Source organism: Mchenga conophoros, linkage group LG15, assembly GCF_057382185.1.
Source record: "Mchenga conophoros isolate Kocher_MC1m ecotype Shallow Benthic linkage group LG15, M_conophoros_male_GT1.1, whole genome shotgun sequence".
NCBI classification, from domain to species: domain Eukaryota; kingdom Metazoa; phylum Chordata; class Actinopteri; order Cichliformes; family Cichlidae; genus Mchenga; species Mchenga conophoros.
This window is the reverse complement of record NC_140540.1, coordinates 36,800,817-36,822,900: the sequence shown is the minus strand read 5'-3', so window position 1 is coordinate 36,822,900 and position 22,084 is coordinate 36,800,817. Positions and strand designations below refer to the sequence as shown.

Below are 22,084 nucleotides of genomic sequence, written 5' to 3'. Positions count from 1 at the left end.
CATCAATGTGACATCACATCGGACGTGCCGGTTTGAGGTGTTGGCAGTGGCTCGACGTGCCGGGGGTGCGAGGGCCCTCATAACGCTGCTTGCAGCTTTAATGTACTTTTGAATTTTCTAATTTTTGTGTTCCAGGTGTTGTATGTTTGTTCTTCCTTACAGGTGAGGCAGTTAGCGATACATTATGCATGTCTATTTGTACTCTATCCCCCCCCCCCCTTTTTTTTTTTCTTCTGCCTTAGACATTGTCATACTGTGTACTACATATAATGTATTAACTCAAAAAAGACAAATAGAAATGAAGAAATAAACAGAATTTGTAGAGCTGATGTTGGAAAAGCAAAATGTGTTTGTTATTTGTTATTATCCTGTTATTGTTTATTATCCTGATACCTATAGAAAATTCACTAAATTTAGCTCTATTGTGTCACAATAAACACATTTTTTTACAGTCACATCTGCAGGAGATAAGTCAGTGTTCAGTCTGTGTGTTGGTTCAGGCACAAAACATTCTTATATCCGCAAACTCACATTTAATATATAGGCTTAAACCATGTTACATCAGGCTATATATGACCTATGAAACATGCCCTACAAAAGTGTTACTTATACTATCACAGCAAATCAGACTTTCTAAGCGTGTAAGTGGTTGTGGTCATCATCTGCAGACACATATGGCTGCTCCTCCATACAGTACTACAGAATCTACAACAGTCTGTTTGCATTCCTCTAATAGAGACAAGGAGCTGCTGTCAGCTTTCAGCTATACACGCACATGCACACACTCACAACAGCAAACAGGAGGTGTGGTCTTGGTGTCCCACTGATCTGACATATGGCTCTCTGTTGGGTTCCACTTGTGTTTTACTGATTTCTCATTTTTAACTCATGCTAGATGCTAGATTTAAATAAAATCAATTCAGCTCCACTTAAATGCATTGTTAATAAAGTAAATTTAATGTAAAATGTGTATAATCCACAGACTGGTGTTGTGGTTTACTGTAGAAATCAATGACTGTAGAAATGACTGTTTTCTACAGTCATTGGTAGAAATCAGAACAAAGTCACAAAAATGGACCAGGACTGCTTTTTCCTTTGAATCAGCTCTTAATAAGAAATAAAAAGATGACCATGGTGTCACTGTTTTTGAATATTTTATATATGTTACTTTAATTACTGGCAGGACAATAATGTGGAAACTAAAATTTCAGTATTAAGGTTACCAATTTGAAAATAAACTATGGAGATAGGGCTGGGCCATATTATACCGTTCACGGTAATACCGGTATAATGTTAGGCAACGATAGGAAAATGAAATATCGCGATAGAATGGGAGTAAAACGCGCATGCGCAGTGCCTTTGTTTTCATACGCACATGGCCGATTGTTGAGTGAAACAGATGAACCAGAATTGGTTTGTAAAAATGGTGCAACTTCAGTGATGTGGAACTTATTTGGTGTTTATCCGTCAGATACACGACAAAGCACATTTTTTTGCAGAACATGCAAGCGGCCGTCGTTATTGTCGTATTTGTCGGACTAAGATGCTCTTAAATCTGGGAGTAATCTGGGTCCTAAACTCCGTATGTTTCAGGTCAAATAACACTGCAGCATCACTGAGCGTTAAAAACTGTCTAAATTCTTTCATCTTTAATAAAACGATCAGCATTGCTGCTTTACCAGGTGTAACTATAAAGTTTAACTTCCAGGCATCCATGAAAACAAAAGTTATTACATTTAACGGAGTTAGAAGTTAGCAGGAAGCTAGCGGAAGTTAGCTCGCTAGTTTTGCTAGTTACCTAAGCATGATATAGCACGTTCTGACTGAGAGATTTCTGAAAAAAATCAAATGTACAGCTCTGCTATCACTTCCAACATAAATGAAGACAGGAAACTAAACAGCAGTGACGTTTGTAGGGTTACTGAAGTTGGGCTAGCTGGTATATAATGATGTGCTACGTGATCGCTAGCGACACAGCTATGTTAGCATAACATAAACAGTGAAGCTGGAGGACCAACACTAACACTTTTCCACTTATAAAAGTTAACGTTAAGGTTCTTCATGGTTAGAGACAAATGCAACCGCATGGCAGGATGCTATAAACGGACCAAACTTCAGTCAGGAGAACAACTGAGATAATCCATCCACAATACGAGGTTAGTCATTAATATACTGCAACATGGGAATAGAGCAGCTGCCAGAGAATTCAACATTAATGAATCAATGGTACAGAAGTGGAGGAAGCAAGAAGAATGAGTTTAATCAAGTTTGATTTATCTGACTGCTTTGTTTCGCTTAATGTGCCTTATAATCCTGTGCACCTTATGGTCCGAAAAATGCGTACTGCACACTGCAGTTTAATGTTGCAAAGCACCTCTTTTTAACTTCAGTGGATATTATACATGGTTATGCTCAGGATATGTCAGCCCATTTCTACTGGAAATGCCTTTTGGTTAAACTTTCAGCAAGGAATTTGCATTTGCACTGTTACATTTTTATAAAGCTTTAATGTACATAAAAACCAGCTTCTTGTTTAAGTGAAAATAAATGGAAGGTTGTCTTTTTGCGCTAGTAATGTTGTGGAGTTGTATTTTGTCTCGCATCAATTATATCGTCGGTTATATCGTTATCGCAAATTTTCAAATATATATCGTGATAAATATTTTTGGCCATATCGCCCTGCTCTATATGGAGACTAACTTAAAATAACAAAACTAATTTGGCTATTACACTTTCTAAGAGAGCAATTTGAGTCATACACTACTCCTTATCATTTGCTTCTTGATGCTTTTGTGGCTCGGGTCATTTTAAACTTGTTTGTGCTCTCTCTTTCAGGTAAATGAATACCTGAAAGAGATTGTGGTGCAGGAGCAAAGGAAGAAGGAAACGCAGGGCACCGAGCCTGCTGGGAGTCCTCGGGTAGGTGATTTTTTTCCCCTTCAATTTCTCATCTTTAGTCCTTCACAAACTAGGCATAAAAACACAAATGTTTGTTGGACAGTAAACAGAAGCAAAGTAAAACTCTTGGCTCTGCTTAATAGAATTATTGCCACATTCGCCTTTTGACTGACAGATATTTGTCCCAGACCTCTATGTCACTTTATGTCTGTGAACAGCTTCCTGGACAGAAGTTAAGCTGTTAAAATCCTGATGCCATCAAAGAAAATCTGACTCACAGATGTCTGAGCTTTAGATTACGCTCAATCTGTCTTAATTAAATCACACAGAGAGAGGAAGAGATAAGACCAGGTTACTTCTTCAACACCATAATGAGTTTATCTGCTCTGACAACTCTGCATGCTTCAATCACTTCATCTTTGTCTTAACCAGAACATCAGCCCTCTGCAGTCTAATGAGGTAATCAGGGGTGACCCAAGTTCATGGTCCAGCCCACAGTCCAAACCAGTTATATAACCGACTCTACTATCAGCAGTAATTTAGAATGCAATGAGACAGGCTGGTGTGGCCTGTGTGTGTGTCTGTTTATTGTATTTAAGTAATCCATGCTGGATTCTGTAGTTTGACACTGCATTTGCAGTAAATAATTTAGTGATTCACTGAGTAATGCCTCTCATGGGTGGAAATGAATTAACTGAAATCTCATAAAGTCCTTCTTTAAATTCAAATACCTCATAAATCTCTTAAGCAGGTCTATACCAGTCCATATGTTCACAGATACAGTATACCTACAACAGGACTACTTAGTACTGGGAGTAAATAACATATGTGATGTACTATTTAACAAATAATGTGAGACAGAATAGGCTTTATTGACTGCATTTTGCCACTGATATGCATCACCTTGTGTGCTGTTTAGTCATCAATACTATTAAATATATATATGGAAATGTAAATTATTTCATTAATTCAATTAAATTTTATGTGTATAGCTCCAAATCACAAGAACAGTCACTTCAAGTAATGAGTAGTAGAGAGAAAACCCCAATAATCAGACAACCGCCTATGAGCAAGCACTTTGGCGACAGTGGGAAGGAAAAACTCCCTTTTAACAGGAAGAACCCTCCAACAGAATCAGGCTCAGGGAGGGGTGGTGAGGGGAGGGTGACAGGACAAGAGAGCCAGAGATAAACAAATATCTGAAGTTTTATTTATACTGGTGTCATATAGTTGATGGCATGCCATGTTACGTTATGATATAATATGTCAATAGGTAATATTAATTTTGTCACCTTTATCTTTGTATTTTAAATGATACACAAATTATGTGGGTCTTCATAAGGACTGTCTGTCCATTATATATAATAGTGTTAATATGGATGTAAGAGTTTGTGGTAATGATGTTGCTTATCTATTGTTTTATCAAGCATTACTAGCATTTCGGGCTAATTCAGTTAACCGCCACAGTGTTATCAGATTTAAAGCAACCGGGGGTTTTCCTATGAAGCATCTGTACGAATCAAGTATGCACAAAAAGAAATGGCCTACATTCCAGTCTGCCCTAAATCTTATATTTGTCCCTTTTGCCTTGCTTTCTTTGTCACAGAGGTTATTTGAGAAGGAGGAATAAGTTGGGCTCCAGTAATAGCAGGGGGCGCAGCAAATGCTCCCGACTTCCGGAATCACATCTTTGTCATTTATGACTTTATTATTGTGGAAACTCATATAACAATAGCAATAAAATCCTGATATATTTTTCAGATGAAACATCTGTGCGTGTGGATTTACTGTTGTTATGACTTCATTGTGTGCTAACAGTCAAGCTACATTTAGTATTATGGTGCAGCAGCAAGGGGCAAAGTTGGTATGGCAGCCACTTTCTGTCAACCTGACAAAGCAGAATGATAACAGAGGAGGGGGGAGAGGAGGAGGAGATGCATGATGTCATCTGTGTATTCACCTTTATCCTTATCCTTCATGCTGTGCGCCTGTTTCTCGACTCCAGATCATTCATTATTTTTACTTTTTTTACTATGAAGTCACCCTGCTGTGAGTTTTTTAATGATGCGGAGGGTACCGCTGACCCCTGAAAGTTAACTCATCCTTAATAACCATAAAAAAATTAATAAACTTCAGCTGACATTTATCAGCAGTTTGTTCTTTTCTTTCTTTTTAGTTACTCCATTCCTCCCTCTCCAGACTCTCTCTATCATCCCACCCAATAACCTTTCTTGACCCTTGCTCCTCTGGCCTTCCAGGTTTTTCAAACTGCCTTTCTACCCGAGTTAAATCAGGCAAAAACTCCATGCACTAACACTGTCAGTGATGCTTTTTCCTAGAGATGTTTAGAGAGTGAGAAAGTTCACCTAAGGGTAAAAATTGTAACCCTGTCCAATGTGTTTTAGTGTGTGTGTGCATTTTCTGTCCCAGTCCCAGGGCTCGGGAAAACTTCCACAGTGTTTGATCCTGATCTGACCAGTCAGTATGCAGACACAGCACTGCATGCCTCAGCTAGCCCCCCACAAACACACAGGATGACACACACTTTAATTGGTGAAGTTGAAGGAAAAAGTGCCATCACATCATCATTTCATCATCGGATTTTTGTCATGCTTATTATATAAGAAAAGCCCTTTTTAAAGCGGAAGAGCTTTAACTTGCTCTGTCAATGTGAGTGTCATCACATGTTTGGCCCCCGAGCTGGAGAGCTGGCTTTTTGGTAACATCATTTGTCACCTCTGGGTGGCTTTGGCGGATTGTTGTGTGTTTGTGTTTGCTTATGGCTGCTTATGACATTGTCCAACCACCGCAGAAAGTCACAGTCATTGGATGCTGCCGTTTTACACCTTTGGATGAATTGAAGTCCACATTTATCAGTCATTATGTTTGCATTTAACTTCTTAAAAAGAGTTTTTCTATGGTTAAAGTTTCACTTATTATATGGATATGAGAAAGATAAATACTGGAAACTGCAGCAAGCATACTGATGGACTTGTATCAGAGAGCATATTTCTCCCATAATCTCTCATAGTGCCCAAAGTCACTTGCTGTCAGAGTGCTGGCTTACTTGTTGTTCCTAGGGTATTTAAAATTAGAATGGGAGGAAGGCCCTCCCAGTTTGGATTCTGGAGTCAGACACCTTTGATTCTTTTAGGATTATGCTTACAACAAGCATATATTTAGGGCTGGATCAGGTGGCCCTGAATCATCTGTTAGTTATGCCACAATAGGCTGTGGTTCTTCTTCCCCTCCTGTTTTTCACTCTCTATAAAGTTATACACATCTCTGTGTTTAATTGTTAGTTATTGTTAATCTTTGGCTCTCTTCCATAGCATGTCTTATGTCCTGTCTTCCCCACATCAGGCCCAACCAGTAAGAGCAGATGGCTGCTCCTCTCTGAGCCTGGTTCTGCCCGAGGTTTCTTCCTGTTAAAGGGCAGTTTTTCATTCTCACTGTCACCAAGTGATTTGGTTGTTTGGGTTTTCTCTCTATTATTGTACGGTCTTCACCTTACAATATAAAATGTCTTGGTGTTGTTGTGATTCAGTTTTATAAATAAAACTAATTGAATTGAACTGAACTGCATTGTAGTAGATGTGAAATTTGAGCCAGCAGGAGACTTGATGGAATAGGTTTAAGCTCACTTTGTCATTCCAGCCATTTCTTTCTGCCTCTTAGTATTTCATGAAATGCAGATGAAGCCATGTATGAAGCTCTCTTCATCCTCTTTTTTTCTTTTATCTATACAAACATGTGTCTTTGATTGTCAAAGACTCACAAAGTTAGAGCATTTTAGCACTATGTATTTCTCACTTGCAGCCTTCAGCCTAAAAAAGTGTTTGGGTTTTTTGTGTTTGTTTGTTTACTTCTTTATTATTTTTTATTTTTAAGTAAGAGTTACAAACACCCAGAAGAGCAAAAGGGAAAAAAATACAATTACATGCAAAATTTATAGCTACTATTTTTTTGGGTGTCTATGTCTAGCACATTCATCTATTCTCTCCATCACTCCCCACCTCCAAATACTTCCCCCCCTTTAGTCTTTGCAGTATTACTGCAGTGTGAGTCACGCACACAGCCTCTGTCTCAGTCAGGCATAGAGAGACACAGACTGACGCTCACCAGGGCAACGGTGTTTTTATTTCAACCTACTGCATTATGTTCAGAGGTGATGGTGGGTGGAGAATAAGAGGAGGGAGCTGCAAAGGCACGTCCGGACAGAGAAGGAAGGACTAATCCTTTAAAGTTGCCAAAGCTGAGCTGCAGCTCAACCGGACATCATCCTCTGTATGAGAGGATGAACTTTGCTAGTAACACAGAGAGAGAGAGTAGGGGAATGACTGGGGTGAATTTGGGTGGGGTGTGTGTGTGTTTAAATACAGAAATAAAGGGTGCTTGCATGTGTGTGCTTTGCTGTAAGATGATAAAAGAGGGCATTACTGTACCTCTCCCCAGGGGTTTGATTGGTGGAGATTTTACTCTCTAACCAGCCTTAACCGCCTAAGATCCGAACTATTTAATGTTATGCATTTTTAATTTCTCTTTGATATTTGAGCTGATTGGGGCCCAATGAATGTAAAAACAAAGAATTACCAGATTTTTTTTTACCTTATTTTTGTTTTTATGAAAAATCAGAGCCATATGACGATATTCGTTTAAAATTTCGATAGAACAGTAGCAGTATAATGTCCTCGTAAGTGGATATCAGGCCCTTGTAGAGCAAAATTGAGTATTTTGGTCTAAATAACCCAAATTGTGATGTCCACATATGTGGACGCCAGGTCCTAGGAGGTTAAATCATCATTAGATACAGACAGCATCCATTTCCTGTGTCTTGTTCTCAAACTGGGACAGCAGGGTTTGGAGTAGTTTTGGTTACCTTGCTGCAAAATGTCATTGTGTTTGTTCTTCATAAACACAACCTTACACTCGGGTTAAAATGAGAAAATAAAAGTTCAAACATTTGTGATTTGTGAGTAAATTTTTCCAAAAGAGACAGAATGTTGATGAGAGCCTGAGAAGTGATCAAATCCTGATCTCTGTGTTTGCTGTGTTCCCCAACTGACAGCCAAATCTTGAAGTTGGCCTGCTGGCCTGCACTGACTCTGTGAGGTCATGGATTGGGTACAGCTTTTTGTTGCTGTTGTTGTTTTTGTTGATGTCACTCAGCCTGGAGAGGTGATGTGACTGCAGGGTTTATGATACTTTTATTGAGGTCGAGAATCGTTCCGGTTCAGTGAGCTTAGGGGGAAGTAGAATTATCGAAGGTTAGAAGCCAAATCAAATTATCATTCAGAGAGCTGTGGCACCAATAAAATCAGAAGAATCTTCGAAAGCTACTATTGATCCTTTCATCCTCTTTGCTGTCTTTAATATTTATTTTTCCTCTGGCTGACATTAATATTTACTTTTGAGGGTTTCAGAACAAAGCAGCTGTATCTTCTCACGAGTCACTGCGTGCCTTTGAAGTCGAGGGCTCGCAGACCTCTTGAGTGGCACTTACATTTTAGGTCTTTGATGCTTCTCCGTAGCGTGGGAATTAGCTGTTAACTGAGGCAATCCTCTCCTTTTTGGAATCAGCTTACAGTGACACTGGATAGCTGACAGTTTGGTTACAGTAATACATTTTTTTCCACTGAGGTAACGTGAGGTAAAAGTGAGCAATTAAAATTTCAGTTAAATGTTTCAGGATGCAATGTGATCTTTTTTTAGGGGAATTTAATGCTTAAGTCTAAAGTTCCATTTGAGGTTTAACACATCAACTGTCAGCTGGTGGAAAATAGTCGTGGTGTAGTGTTTCCATGTATCTTTAAAGAATGAGCCTCCAAGCTGATGTGAGGAAAGTACACGGTAACTCTGTAACCCAAAGCAACCGTAATATATGTGTAATCAGTAACAGCCTGCTGTATACAGTCTTTTTGTACACTTTGAAAAAAGTGCAGGTTTGTCATGTCTTTGCTTGTAATACTAATCCCATTACTAACTAATCTGACTAACAGGTATTTCTTTGTTGCTGTTTTTTGTCTTTTCCCTTTGCTGTGCATCTGCAGTCTCCAACCAAGTGGTACATGAAGCTTGTGCCTGTAAGTGAACTAATCAGTGCGCTGCTCTTTCATCTGTGTCCAGAGTGACTGTCTTTCATTGCTCTTTCTGTCCGATCGCCATCGTTTTGTCATGTGTGAATCACTCAGTCACTGTGATATAAACCAGATATTTTCTCTCTTCTCCTGTTTTGATTTACAAGTGCTGTATGCATGTGATTATTGCTTTTCTTAATTTAAAGCAGACAAAGTAGGCTGTAAATGACAGTTAATATCTGAGTGTCCATCATTAACCATGTTCTGTATATGAGCCTGAGTTTACAAAAGTCAATATAGCCATTATTTGTGTCTCTAACGTGCTTCCTTGTATTGCTAACTGGAAGCTTGAACTATAAAATCTTGGGAAATCACTGATTATTATTGGCTTTTAGAAATCTAGAAGCTCCCACAGTTACTATACATATCAAATTGATAAGGAAATGGCAATATTTCAATGTTTTTCCTTCCTCAATCCGTACGAAGATGAAGATGGTCCACATAAACAAGAGCTCATTGTAATACAAGGAGAAAATAATTAAGGTCACGTCATGACATCTGGAATAATAATCAGTGATACTTACTTCAGTCATGCAGCTCTCTTCATTCTCGTGCCAGTTCTTTCTCCCTTTCAGTTCCAACAAGGCTCCAGAGCCGTTCACTTACTTTAATACATGAGTGAATTCAATGAGGCCTTGCAGCGCTTGTTGCTGCTTTAAAGCTCCATTATACTTCCCTAATTTTGCTGCTGTCATTAGTGAAACGGTAAGAAACAGCAGGAGGAATTTGGCTTAATACCTGCTGTAGGTGTAGGCTTGGTAATTTTGCTCAAGGGCCTGGGTTTATAGTACTTTACATTCTGCAGGCTCGCTACAGGAAGGAGCAGGCCTCGACCCAGCCAGTTCCTTGGATCCCCCCAGTGGACAACCTGCTAAAAGACAGCACAGATGGCTCAGCCCTGGGTGCACTGCTGCACTTTTACTGTCCTCAGCTGCTGCCACTGGATGGTAAGAAACAAGCATGAGGAGCGTGGGTGGGTCAGTGGAATTTGCAGTTAAAGGAGGCTTGATAATAAAGTACAACATGACAGTAATGTATCTACCAGCAGTTAATTGCTTATTTGACCAAACAACTAAACCCAAAATGCATCTTATTGGTACATATTGAGGTGTCAGAATTCATAATTGAGAGTACAGGGGGAGGTCGTCAAATGTTGTCTTTATGAGGGAAAGAGCTAATGGTTTATTCAATAGATCAAACATCAAAATAGACTCAAGATAATCACATTGTGTTGCCAAAGAGCCGAGTTAATATCAGGACAAATATGCAAACGCACAGACAACAATGAGGGGAACAAAAATCAATCAGGGAACGCTGTTTACCATGTTTAAATGAACAGTGTTTCCTGATTGATCTTTTGTTCCTGTGATTGTTTCAGCTTGGATAAATGACTGTGGATGTATGTAGTGTGGGGGTGTGTTTGTGTGTGTTTGGTCAGCTATTACACACACTTCATCAGCAATGTGATGTAATTACCTTACGTCCAACCACCAGTTGATGCCTACTGTGGAGTGTTTTGATTGGTCAGGCAGACGTTCTCAAAACTTTACGCTTTAAATGCCTCAGCAGTTCCTAAAAAAGAGACACAGCATTGTTCTGAACGCGCTCCATCACAGATCTTAAATATTACTGTCAGCACAGTAAAAAGGAAAACACTGACGTCTGCATTATAACCAGACCGACTTCAATCATCAAATTCGTACTCCGTCACAGTGACACCTGATGGATCTCTCTGCCCTCCCAGATGTTTGCCTGAAGGAGAATATGAGTCTGGCTGATCGACTGTACAACCTGCAGCTAATACAAGACTTCTGCAAAGACAACCTGAACAGCTGCTGTCACTTCAGCCTGGAAGACATGCTCTACGCCTCCTCCACCGTCAAGGTACTACTGTCTAATGAAATACTTGCTTAAGTTAATATATAAGATTGTAAGAATACATTTTTAGGCACTGCATTTGCGTTTGTGGTGTGATCTGAGGCTTGCATTGTGATGCTGATTTTGGTTTGTTGGTTTACTGGTTGCTTGGCGGTCTCATGGTTCTCACTGTAAACAGATTCTTCACTCTCAGTCATTACAGTGTTGTAAAAATAGAATTTTAGCTGCTAAAACGTTAGAATGGTACCCAGTAAAAAATGTCTGTTAGCAGAAAATCCAAACCCTGTCCGCAGTGCCCCCTGCTCTATTTAAAACACTAGTTTGCGATGTCAGTCCCAGTCAGACTTGATGGCTTTTTTTCAAAACACTTTAAAATTATTCATAAGTGTTGTACCGACACAGATTAGAACCCCATGTGGTGTTAGATTCAGGCTAAATGAAACAAGAGAAGTGTGCAGCAGTGTAGGCCAGTGTGGTGAGTCACGCTGTGGAAAAGAAACTTTCAGTCCAAACTATCTGTCTTCACCAGCCACAAGCTTGGAGAGCTCCACTCAGCCTTTTCCTCCAAACAGTCTATGCATGCGTTCATTTTTCTGCCCTGTAACTTGCTTTCCATTGTTTGTTTTCTTTTCATCTTCATTTCCTAATTTCCTTCTCTAGTTACTCTTTCTTCTTCTCCAACCATCCTTTTTCTTTTGCTCGTTTATTTCATTTAAAAAGTTGCCACTGCTTTTAAGGAATTTTACTAATGATGTTTCTCCTCATGTTTGCTGACCTTTCTCAGACAGTATTAGTTTCTCTTGACAGAGACCTTTCTGATTTATAAATCCTTCAGTCCTCTCTCGTCTATAACACTGTTGTTTCTCTGTGTGTGTGTGGTTTCTTGGTGTATGAATGTGTATTGCAGCTGGAGTGCCATGGAGACAGTCCGCATTTTACATTAAGCTCAGCCCTGCTTTTCTGCCGTTACCATAAAAACATATATAGGTCACTCGAGACACACAGGAAAGAGCTTATTTTACCCTCTCACTAATGTTCCACTCTGTCTTTGAATCCACAACATTTCAGTATGTTTACTTGGTCAGCTGGTGTGCATACTGCATATACATATATATATATATATATTTCTGTTGCATACCTACTAATTTATCATCAAATTGCCATTATAGCCAGTGGTTGCCACAACCACAGTGCACTTGTGTTTGCTCAGTGGTTTGATCTAACGTTCCCTCTCTCATGCTCATGAGTTTGTTTTTAGTGTGTCGGTCTCAGTGTGTTTTGCCCGAGAGCTGCACGGGCAGGGGAAAAATAAGTTGATGTGTCTGGATAAGTTTGACTTTCCCTGACTGTCACCTCAGCATGTCCTCAGATGTAGGAGAGCTCTGAGCACACACACAATACAGGTCACTGAAAGGACAAACCTCAGGGGACTGTCCAAACTGACTAAAATATGTCTAATATCTAAAGGAAACACGCTGAAAAAAGCAGTTTTGAAGCTGAAATCCAGCAAAATGATGAAGGTAGAAAGTATTGAAAGTATCATTATATGCCAAAAGTAATGAAATGTATTCATATTTAGAGGAAAGTGCCCTTTACATGCTTTATTTTGCACAAAATTTCTAAAAAGAAAAAAGAAAAAAAAAAGAGCAAAAAGAGACATATCAATTTCCGCCCAAAGCACATGCGTTCTTTTCAACATGGTGTCAAAAAAATAATCACCAAGCTTTGTGAACCAGCCATTAGCAGCATTTTGCTGACACTGATTTCAGGAGGGGTAGAGCAGCCTCAGCAGGCACAGTAATTGCCTGAGAGAAGCAGTGCGGCAGACACGAATGCACACAGAACTAGTTAGATTCAGTAACCTTGACCCAGATTGCAGGGAGTCACACCCTCGGTGGTCGTATGTTGTTGCTCGGCACGCTGATGGAGACCATATTACAGAGAATGAGCCTCCGCTTAGAGGGGAGGCGCACGAGGTGTTGATGTGGAAAAAAGTGGAAACTGGAGAGAAGCGACAAGAAGGTGTGATAACACAGTTTGAAACAATTAGGAAGGAGAAGGAGCGAGGAAACAGAGTAAATGGGACACTATCTTTGAGAAAGTGATGACAAGATTGGGCACACGTGTTACAGTAACACACACAATAGACTCACACTTTGCCTCTGTGAAAGTGTCCCTATGATAATGCTGCTGCCAGATGTGGTTAGCGGAGATTAGAGCTGGTGGTTTCCAAACACAGTTAAAAACACACTCCTCAATTGATTGACATTAAAATAGTCATAATTCATAAGATATAATAATAATGGATACTTTATTGATCCCCATGGGGAAATTACTTGTTTTTCTCTGCATTTGACCCATTCACTCAGTGAAGCAGTGGGCAGCCCACTAAGCAGGCGCCCGGGGAGCAGTGTGTAGGGACGGTACCTTGCTCAGGGGTACCTCAGGGTAGCCGTTAAGTGGATTCGAACCGCCGACCTTCCGATCATGGGGCGACCACTTTACCTACTGAGCTATCCCTGCCCCCCATGACAATAAAGTGCATCAGAATATAGGATTGCAGTAAAGAGAGAACCTGGAAGATGCCACAGTTTAGCTTAAATGATCAACTCTAGCTGGTGTGGAGAAGATCATTTAATAGATGTTATCAGTCTTCCTAAGAAATCAGATGCAGAAAATTGGAAAAGAGCATGAAGCGTTACAGTGGGAACATTTATTGCCCACACACCCCCAAACTAGTCTGCCTGATATCTTCATGTCAGACACCAGGTCTCTTTCTGGTAAATACGTAGCCCTCTCCAAGATTAAGAGTCTGCACTCTTTCCTCTCAAGTTACACAAAATTTGCATGTATGGTGATGACAGGTTGACTTGACATTTTGTTCAGTATACCTTAGTAAGAAGCAAAACACTTTCTTCCTTTCTGTAAGGAACCCAAAAGCCATATATCACATACATTACCTAAGGCCATTATTTGCTAATGGACACCAGACCACTAAATCACCCAACCCGCTCCCATTTACTGGCTCTATGTTTAATTAATTCCTCACACATCATAGTGGCTATCTGTGGACTCAAGGAAGATAAATGAAATTCACCAGCTCCTTTTGTACCACGAGGTTCCTCGCAAACATGCTGCGGTTGCCCTGAGGAGGCAGTTAACACACTTACAATAATTCATAATCTCCCTCTTCAACGTGATTCTCAATTAGTCATTTGTTTATGATCTGACTGTCAGCAGTGAAGGATGGCACTTTTACTCCTAAAGTGGCACACAGGATTACATATAATAGCCGTGGCTGTAGTCAACGCACATTGCAGTCTAGTATAATTTCCTCTTCACTGTCAGGTAAAGAGTGGCAGGGTTACAGGAAGTAATATGATGTTCGATACTACGTGTCTCTGAGCAATCGCTTCTAAAAATCCAAATGTTTTCTCCTACCGTCTTTCAATAAGCGTCTGGCAGCTGTCTGATAAACTTGGCGAAAGACCAAAGGATGGTTTTTCCAGATTGGAGTGAGTCTGTCTGGCTGGCTGCTGGACGTAGATCCTTTAATCAACCCTCTGGCCCAGTGACTGTTAAGATTAATTCCCTCTGAATGCTCACTGTGTGGCTATAGGCCGCATCTTCAACATCATTTCTAGGGGCTTTGTTGGTATATATTTTCCTATGCATTTGAATGTTTCACTGTTGTGTATGTGTGTGGCACATACAGGGGAGGAGGGGGAGGGTGTTTATTCCTATACCCGCAAAGTGGATTAGCTTCCCCCACCCCACCACTCTCAGCTCTGATCTTCTAGTCTTCTAGTAATCACCAATCTGACTTCATTCTGAGCGGCACACACTCAAATCTGCAGACAGGGAACTTGGCAATGCTGCAGACCTGGCAACCCACGAGGCAGTAATGCCATTCACTGGGGAGATAGGTGTGGTGGTGGTGGTGCAGTGGTTGGTTTAAGGGATCAGACTGAGTGTGTGTGTGTGTGAGTGCTGAGGCTGGGGGTATTAAGCAAAAACACTCACATCTGGTGTGTCAGTAGTAGTCGGGCGAACAGATGGGAGGAGAGAACAAGTAAGCTGGTGGCACCAATCTGGGAAGGGCGGATGACAGGAGATCTTTGTCTCTTTCTCATTCAGTCATTTTTTTTCCTGCTTTTTATTTCTTCTGAGGAGTGCTTCACATGCTGAACACACCTAAAAGGTAACCAGCACTATTTGATTTGGAGTTCATTAGTAATTCTTTGCTTACTCAACTCTAACGACTTTGTTAACCATGTGCTCCACTGCTTCTCACACCAGCGGAGCAGGATTCTGCAGCAGACACACCTTTTCGTCTTCTTGCAGCCCTGCACGCTCGCATGTGAATTAGACGGGAAACAAAACCATGTGAAATGCTGCAGTAACACCCACCCCCCCTCCAGCCAAGCAGGGTGCTGGTGTTAATTGCCTCCGTCCTTCCTGGTGTGGTTTTGTGCTTCAGTTGACACGTGCGCTCTGGTGTTTGACTGGTACAGAAAGATGCTGCTCATGACTTGAGTCAGGCTTCTTTAGAGCTGGAGCACGCACCATTGTCTTTGTCTGGAGACCGTGGACTGAGAGCTGGTAGAGGGTGGGATTCCTCAAGGTCGTGCTTTACTCCACTCATTTGCATTTGTGTGTGTCTGTGAGTGAATAAAGAAAAACTGTACAATTTGGCCTGATCATTCAGCATAAATTGATTACTGTAAATGAATCTCATCTGTTTGGATTGGAGACATGTTATTTGGTCATTTCTTTGTTTCAAGACAGTGACAGGTTGAAAGAATTTAGAAAGGAGGGAGCAGAAGAAAGGCAATGTTTCTAGAGAATAAGCTTTTTTCCCATTATTATAAGGAAACAAACAACAGTGCTTTGGGAGAATGAAATACTGAGTCAGGGACTTTGTAAGATTGATGTTTTTTGCAGCGCAGTGCACTCTCACCTCCTCGTGTATGTTGACCCAATTCAAACGTGGACACGACCTGGCACAGCAGTGTTAAATCCCTTTGAGCTCTGACTCTCAGTCTCATTCAGGTTGGATGCAGGTGACCTCTATTTTGTAAATGAGGTTAATGTCTTAATCGACTAGCACTGTTACTATTTGCTTTAGCATCATTTACATTGCCTGAGCCAACACAGAGAAAATATAATTTCCCTGTAAATGACTCTACAGTCGTTTGAACTGTGAGGCATGTTTCTCTTAAAGAGGATATTCTATCAACTAATTAGTCATATATACACAGGGTACAATACAAGTTTATGATACCTCAGCTTAACAGAGACACCTGCTGGACAAATCAGACAATGCAGTTGAATGAAGCTGTTTTGGACTCATCCGGATTTTATTCTCTGTGCTGTAGCATTTACGTGTTTTTGAATGGTTTCAATCTTGCTCTTGTTTTCCTCCCCAGAATAACTACCTGGTGTTCATGGCAGAGCTGTTTTGGTGGTTTGAGGTGGTCAAACCGTCATTTGTGGAACCAAGAAAGCTTGATACCGAAGGCACAGGCAAGTGTCAAATTCTAACCCTGCAACTTTATTTGTATAGCATTTTTCAAAGAGACACAAATTGCTTCACAGTTTTGAATAAAATTCAGACATTAAAGCGTACATGATCGAACAAAGATGCATAATCAACCATATGGCCAGACGTTCATTCCAACATACACAATTCCAATAAACACAAATCATTGTAAACTATGGATGAAGGGGAAGCTAACCTAAAATGTAATGTCATTTCAATTAAATTTAAAGTAGCTATAGTCATGCTAGTGTCACGATTTGTAGCGAAGCAGCAGTAACTAAGTATGGTAATGTTTTTTCTCTGAATCATACACAAATTAATCAGATAAGGATCATGCAATATTACATTGTGTCTATTGAAAAACCACAGTGCGATCATTTTTATTTGTCTTATCACGTCAGAGCCCTCATCCTTCTTGAAGAATTTCCCTGTAATCCCCATCTCCAAGGCAACTAAGAAGAGTTTTATGGAAAGGCCCCCAAGCCCTGAAAGACCCAGGTATGTTAGCACCAAGTTACAATGACAAGAAATCAGGTGGCAGAAAATTCTCAGTTCCCATCATCATGTTTGTCTCTCTCGTTCTCAAGTTTACCCCTGCGGCCCCAGCCCCGAAACTCAGGTGATTATATTTATTTATGGAAATACATACAAAGTATATACAAAAGCATTCTGTTGTGATTGTTACTCATCATATGCGTCTTACAGGAGAGATCAAGAGGTCAACCTCGATGTCCTTTGTTGATGGCAATCTCGGTACCTGGCCAAAAGAGAAGAGGTGAGTGTTATCATTGCCCTCTTTATGTCTAACCTTTTATCATTTGTTAACCAAATCTGCTAAATTAAATTACAATTTCTTGTTGTTTTTTGTTTTGTCTTTTGTGTTAAGATCTGGGCCTTACGGTGTGTCCTTTGACATCCCCTTTGATAAAGAGGAGTCTGCGCCTGCCACTGTTCCCTCCACACGTGGCATGGTCAGGTCTGTCAGCACGGATGATGGTTCTGGTTTCAAGGTCCTTCACATGCCCCGTGGAATGAAGCGCAACCTGTCCTTCCAGCCAGTGAATGGTCAGAGTGTCGGCATTGAAGAGGAAGGCTGCCCAGACAGCCTTGCTGGCATGGAGCCGAGCAAGCAAGGGTACTCCAACGGACACAGAGGAGTTACAGAAACAACTCCGTCCACGGAGGAAGCCCTCCAGATTATCCAAAGCCCAACCAGGCCACCAGTGGAGGGCATCAACAATGGTTTCTTTCTGCATAGTCAGGAACATGGTGCCGGCGTTGGTGCTTTAGATCCAGTGTCAGAGGTGGACTCCAAAGGACCTTTGAGCACAACGGACACCACAGAAGTGGACACTGGCATCCATATCCAAACAGAGGACATGCTGGATGAAGATTCCTCTCTGAAAGACTGCTCTGTGAACATGGAGCTGGACATGGACACGCCGAGCCCCTGCCCAAGCAGTCAAAGCAAATCCCCTTCAGCAGTAAAGATGACTAGCTTTGCTGAGCAGAAGATGAAGAAGCTTAATCCATCAGCACCAGACTCAGGAAGGGGCAGCTGCAGCTCGCTGAAGACCACTCCGGAGGGCTCTGAATTTGGGCTCCCATTATCTGTCTCATGGGCCCCGACCCCTGAGCACAGCCCGGTCCGCCAACAAAGCACACCGCCCCCTATTTCACAGCCGTCACCCACACCTGTCCAGCTTCCACCCAATGACCCCGCTCAGGTCATGGCTACAGAGATGGTGCAGCTGCGGATGAGGCTCGAGGAGAAACGGAAAGCTATTGAGGCGCAGAAGAAGAAAGTGGAGGCAGCTTTTACAAGGCATCGGCAAAAGATGGGCCACTCAGCATTCCTAAACGTGGTAAAGAGAAAAGGTGACGGTGCAGCAAGTGGAGAAGAGGGAGGAAAAACTGAGGGAGAAGGAAAGTCAGCAAGTACAAGTCCTACCTTTAAATTTGGGAGGAACAAGGCAGACACACCTGACGGGGCAGAGCAAAGCAGCACGGCTTCCTGTTGGCAAAAATCTCCCGGTGCAGGTGAGGAAGGCGGACAAAGCCACGCTCAGCTGACAGAAGTGGATCTCACAGAGTATACACGTTCAATTGAGAAACTCAACCACTCTTTGGCCTTCCTCCAAACTGAGATGCAGCGATTGGCTCAGCAGCAAGAAGTAATCATGGCCATGAGGGAGCAAAAACAGCAGCAGGCGTGGGTCATCCCTCCTCCACATACAAACCCCTCGCCACAGAAGCACGGTCGAGCCGGAGCCGTCACTCGATCCTCGGGACCCTCTTCTCCGGCTGACTCCCCTCGTTCCACCCATCGCTCTCCAACCAGCATCAAACGGAAATCTGCATCCTTCCACTCACGTAATCCTCGCACCCCTCGACCCAGCGAGCTCAAGCTGGCCCCCTACAGTCGCGTCCTAACCGCGCCACAGTCTGTCGATAGCATCCCAAGGCTACGGCGATTTTCTCCCTGCCAGCCCCTGGCAAGTTCCTTCGTTTACATGGGGGAGAAACCAGCAACCGCCAATTTGGAGACGGTTGCTCCAGTTGCAGATAAAAACAAGGAAACACATTCCCTCCTTTCCCCAGAGCGAGAGCTTGTGGGTATAGCCGGCTCCCCCTCCCCAAAACTGCAGAACAAAAAAGAGCAAAGTGAAGTAGGTACTAATTCCCAAACCCAGGAAACAGAAACTCCCCACCAATCCAAGACCACTGACATGGAAACAGATTACCAGAAAGCTCAGAAGTCAGATATAGAGCTCAAACCTACTTTAGAGTCAACATTCCCTGAAGTTCTAGCCCACCCTGTGATAGAGACCTTCACGGTGATGCCAACAGAGATCCCTTTCCAGTCAGAATTGTCTGGCCAAGCCAAAAGCAGTTTGATTGAAGTTCCTCTGTCAGTGGTGAAACCGCTAGAGGATCCAACTCTGGATGAAAGCCTGGAGATGCAGCAGGGGGATGCGGAAAGCCTAGATGATGAACAGAAGCTGTGCCGTGGTTTCTTTTTCAAGGTAGGCTAAATCACAAAAATTAACACACGCACAACCCGAGTGGCATTTAAACGTGTCGCTGAGTTGAAAACAAATTGAAAAAACCTACAGACATATTTGTAATTGGGCAGAAATGATTGTTTTCATAGGGAAACAGTTTTTGTTCCTAGGTGAAGATGATAAGTAGCACAGGATATATGCTGTTTGAGGATAGTATCATCTTCCCCTTTATAGCTTCTACGGCTGCTGCTAACTGCTGTCTGGGCTTCAATGTGGGTCACAAAACTGGGGCTGCTGTGAATAATTCAGGCGCAGCTGTGGAAACACGGGGCTGAAGATGGGTCGGCTAGAAAACGAGGGTGGATACAGAGGGATGAGCAATGAGCGGTCACATGAATTAACCTCTACAGGAATCAGATTTGTAGTTGAGTTGCATTAGAAGTTTGCTGTGCCACCATTAGAAACAGCTGAATTCAAATTCATTTCGTCACGTGTGTTTATATTTATAGTCTGAACTCAGATATTACAGCGTTAACCACAGGGACATGAAACAAAGCGTCTGCTGCATAATAAAGTGTTTAGAAAGCCTTCAAATGAATGTGCTCTTTCTGGCCCTGAGAAATTCCTCTGTTCTGTGGCTTCTGCAAGCCCTTTTGAATGCTTCATTTAATATTACAAGAGCATGTTGACCTTTCCACAATCCACCTCTTCATTATATCAGATTAGATTGAACAAAACAACAATAAAAAGGATTTACTGGGTATCAAAATGACACTCGGTTCTGCCAGCTCTGGATTTTCATCACAACCACAGAAGGTCAACTTTGCTTGATGAAAAACAGATAAACAGCTAAACGTATAATATTCATAAATTGACACAGCAGCTTGCATTACCTCACACACACACTTTAACCCAGCTGCCTTGTGTTCCTACAGGAGGATGGAAAAGCAGAGGAGAACATGGCGCAGAAGAGGGCTGCACTGCTGGAGAAAAGGATGCGAAGGGAAAAGGAGAGCCAGCAGAAGAAGATGCAGCTGGAAGCTGAGCTGGAGCAGAAAAAAGAGGAAGCTCGGTGTGTCCGTCTGAGAAAAAAAATTAACTTGTTTGTTGAGATTTTATTTGATGCTTTACTAGAATCTTTTTCCTACTTTTTCCTCATATTTTTTGTTTCCATTTTGTATTATCTTCCATGTATTTTCTTCATTCTGTCCATTTATGAAACATCACAAGATAGTAATAGTAACGTCACAGCTTTCTAAAGCCCATTATGTCCCAATATTTGCTTAATATATCTAAGACTTATAGACCTGATTAACGTTCAACATCTTGCCAAATAACTAGTCTCTTTTTAATAGCGGTGCAGTGCAATATTTACCAATCAATCGGCTGTCTCTTATATGGTGAATTTAGCATTTCAAAGTATCTTATTGCTAACTCTCCTTCCATCCCTGCATCTGTTCAGACTGAAAGCCGAAGAGGAGCGTGTCAGGAAGGAGGAGGACAAGGCCAGGAAGGAGTTCATCAAGCAGGAGTACCTCCGGAGGAAGCAGCTGAAGCTGATGGAGGACATGGACACCGTCATTAAACCTCGACCCGCGGCAGGGGCCAAACAGAGGCGAGGGCGACCGAAGTCTATCCATCGCGACAGCATGGACTCACCCAAAACCCCCGTGAGGGCTGCCACAGGTAACCATGGAGATGACCCCCTCTCTTAGAGAGGTCAATGCCATCTCGTCTGTCACATCAGTGTCTCGCTGCTGCAGTGCATTGTGCCACCTTAGACTGTGTTAAGCAACCAGCTGAGCGCTGCCTTCCTCCTGATGTTTCCTTAAATGCTGTTTTATATACGGTAGTAAAAATATCAAGCTAATATATGGCATTGATATTAATGCAATAATAATAATAATTAGTATACTGAAAAATTATTCTAAAATAACAAATTAAAACCTCACGTTGAAGGAAGCAGCATCAGTGTATGCATGTGTGATATGTGCATATTTTTAAAAAAGCATTATATGATCTGATTTTACTGAATATGTGTTTAATTATGCATCATATTAGTCAGTTTTGCATGTATTTGTGGTTGTGAGACATTTCAGTCGCAGCACTGAGGCTCTAATGCTGTCGCAGGTGGCACAAAACACCGTGGACAGTCCGGTGGTGTTTTCATTCGTGCTGTGGTGTAATCGTGTCGTGTTGTGTTGTGCCACGTGTGATTATCTCACATCCAGGTTCACGCCAGCGTGTCTTTTCAGTCTCCAGCTTGTCCCTTGCTTCACTCAACCTGGGAGACAACGACAGCGTTCACTCTGAGAAGAGAGCAGCAAGGTGAGATGTTACTGGGTTCTTTTTCCCCCAAAATGAAACAGGTTTAACACTTGGTTTAGATTTTTGTGTTCCATTCAGCAGTAAATTATTTTACTGGTTTAACCTTTTCTACTTGCTGTAAGAGCCTTAAATCCATGCCAGATATATAGTACAGAGTAAACTCGCACTGCCTTCTCAGGCAGAGCACGTGCTGAAGTGCTCTCCGGTGTTACAGTAGGAGTTTTATCCTTCACACCTGCCGTGATGTGCATTTAATTGGACCAGCAGACTAACTCTAACTCTCAGATCTAACATTT

General features: G+C 41.7%; 1 protein-coding gene across 6 annotated transcripts in view; it reads left to right on the top strand.

The window, feature by feature from the left end:
* camsap2a (calmodulin regulated spectrin-associated protein family, member 2a) overlaps positions 1-22,084 on the top strand; it is a 95,932-nt gene that overhangs the window by 69,387 nt on the left and 4,461 nt on the right. For 2 of the 6 annotated variants that reach the window (XM_085247956.1, XM_085247960.1), the window contains exons 4-15: positions 2,836-2,919; positions 8,949-8,981; positions 9,841-9,982; positions 10,780-10,919; positions 16,343-16,439; positions 16,857-16,953; positions 17,043-17,074; positions 17,161-17,230; positions 17,342-19,481; positions 20,396-20,532; positions 20,923-21,146; positions 21,692-21,788. In XM_085247956.1, coding sequence (XP_085104082.1) covers positions 2,836-2,919; positions 8,949-8,981; positions 9,841-9,982; positions 10,780-10,919; positions 16,343-16,439; positions 16,857-16,953; positions 17,043-17,074; positions 17,161-17,230; positions 17,342-19,481; positions 20,396-20,532; positions 20,923-21,146; positions 21,692-21,788 — 3,293 coding nt within the window. Of the gene's footprint in view, positions 1-1,327; positions 2,157-2,835; positions 2,920-8,948; positions 8,982-9,840; positions 9,983-10,779; positions 10,920-16,342; positions 16,440-16,856; positions 16,954-17,042; positions 17,075-17,160; positions 17,231-17,341; positions 19,482-20,395; positions 20,533-20,922; positions 21,147-21,691; positions 21,789-22,084 lie in introns of those variants that run through there. The other 4 variants (XM_085247959.1, XM_085247957.1, XM_085247961.1 and 1 more) reach the window with 4 other exon arrangements.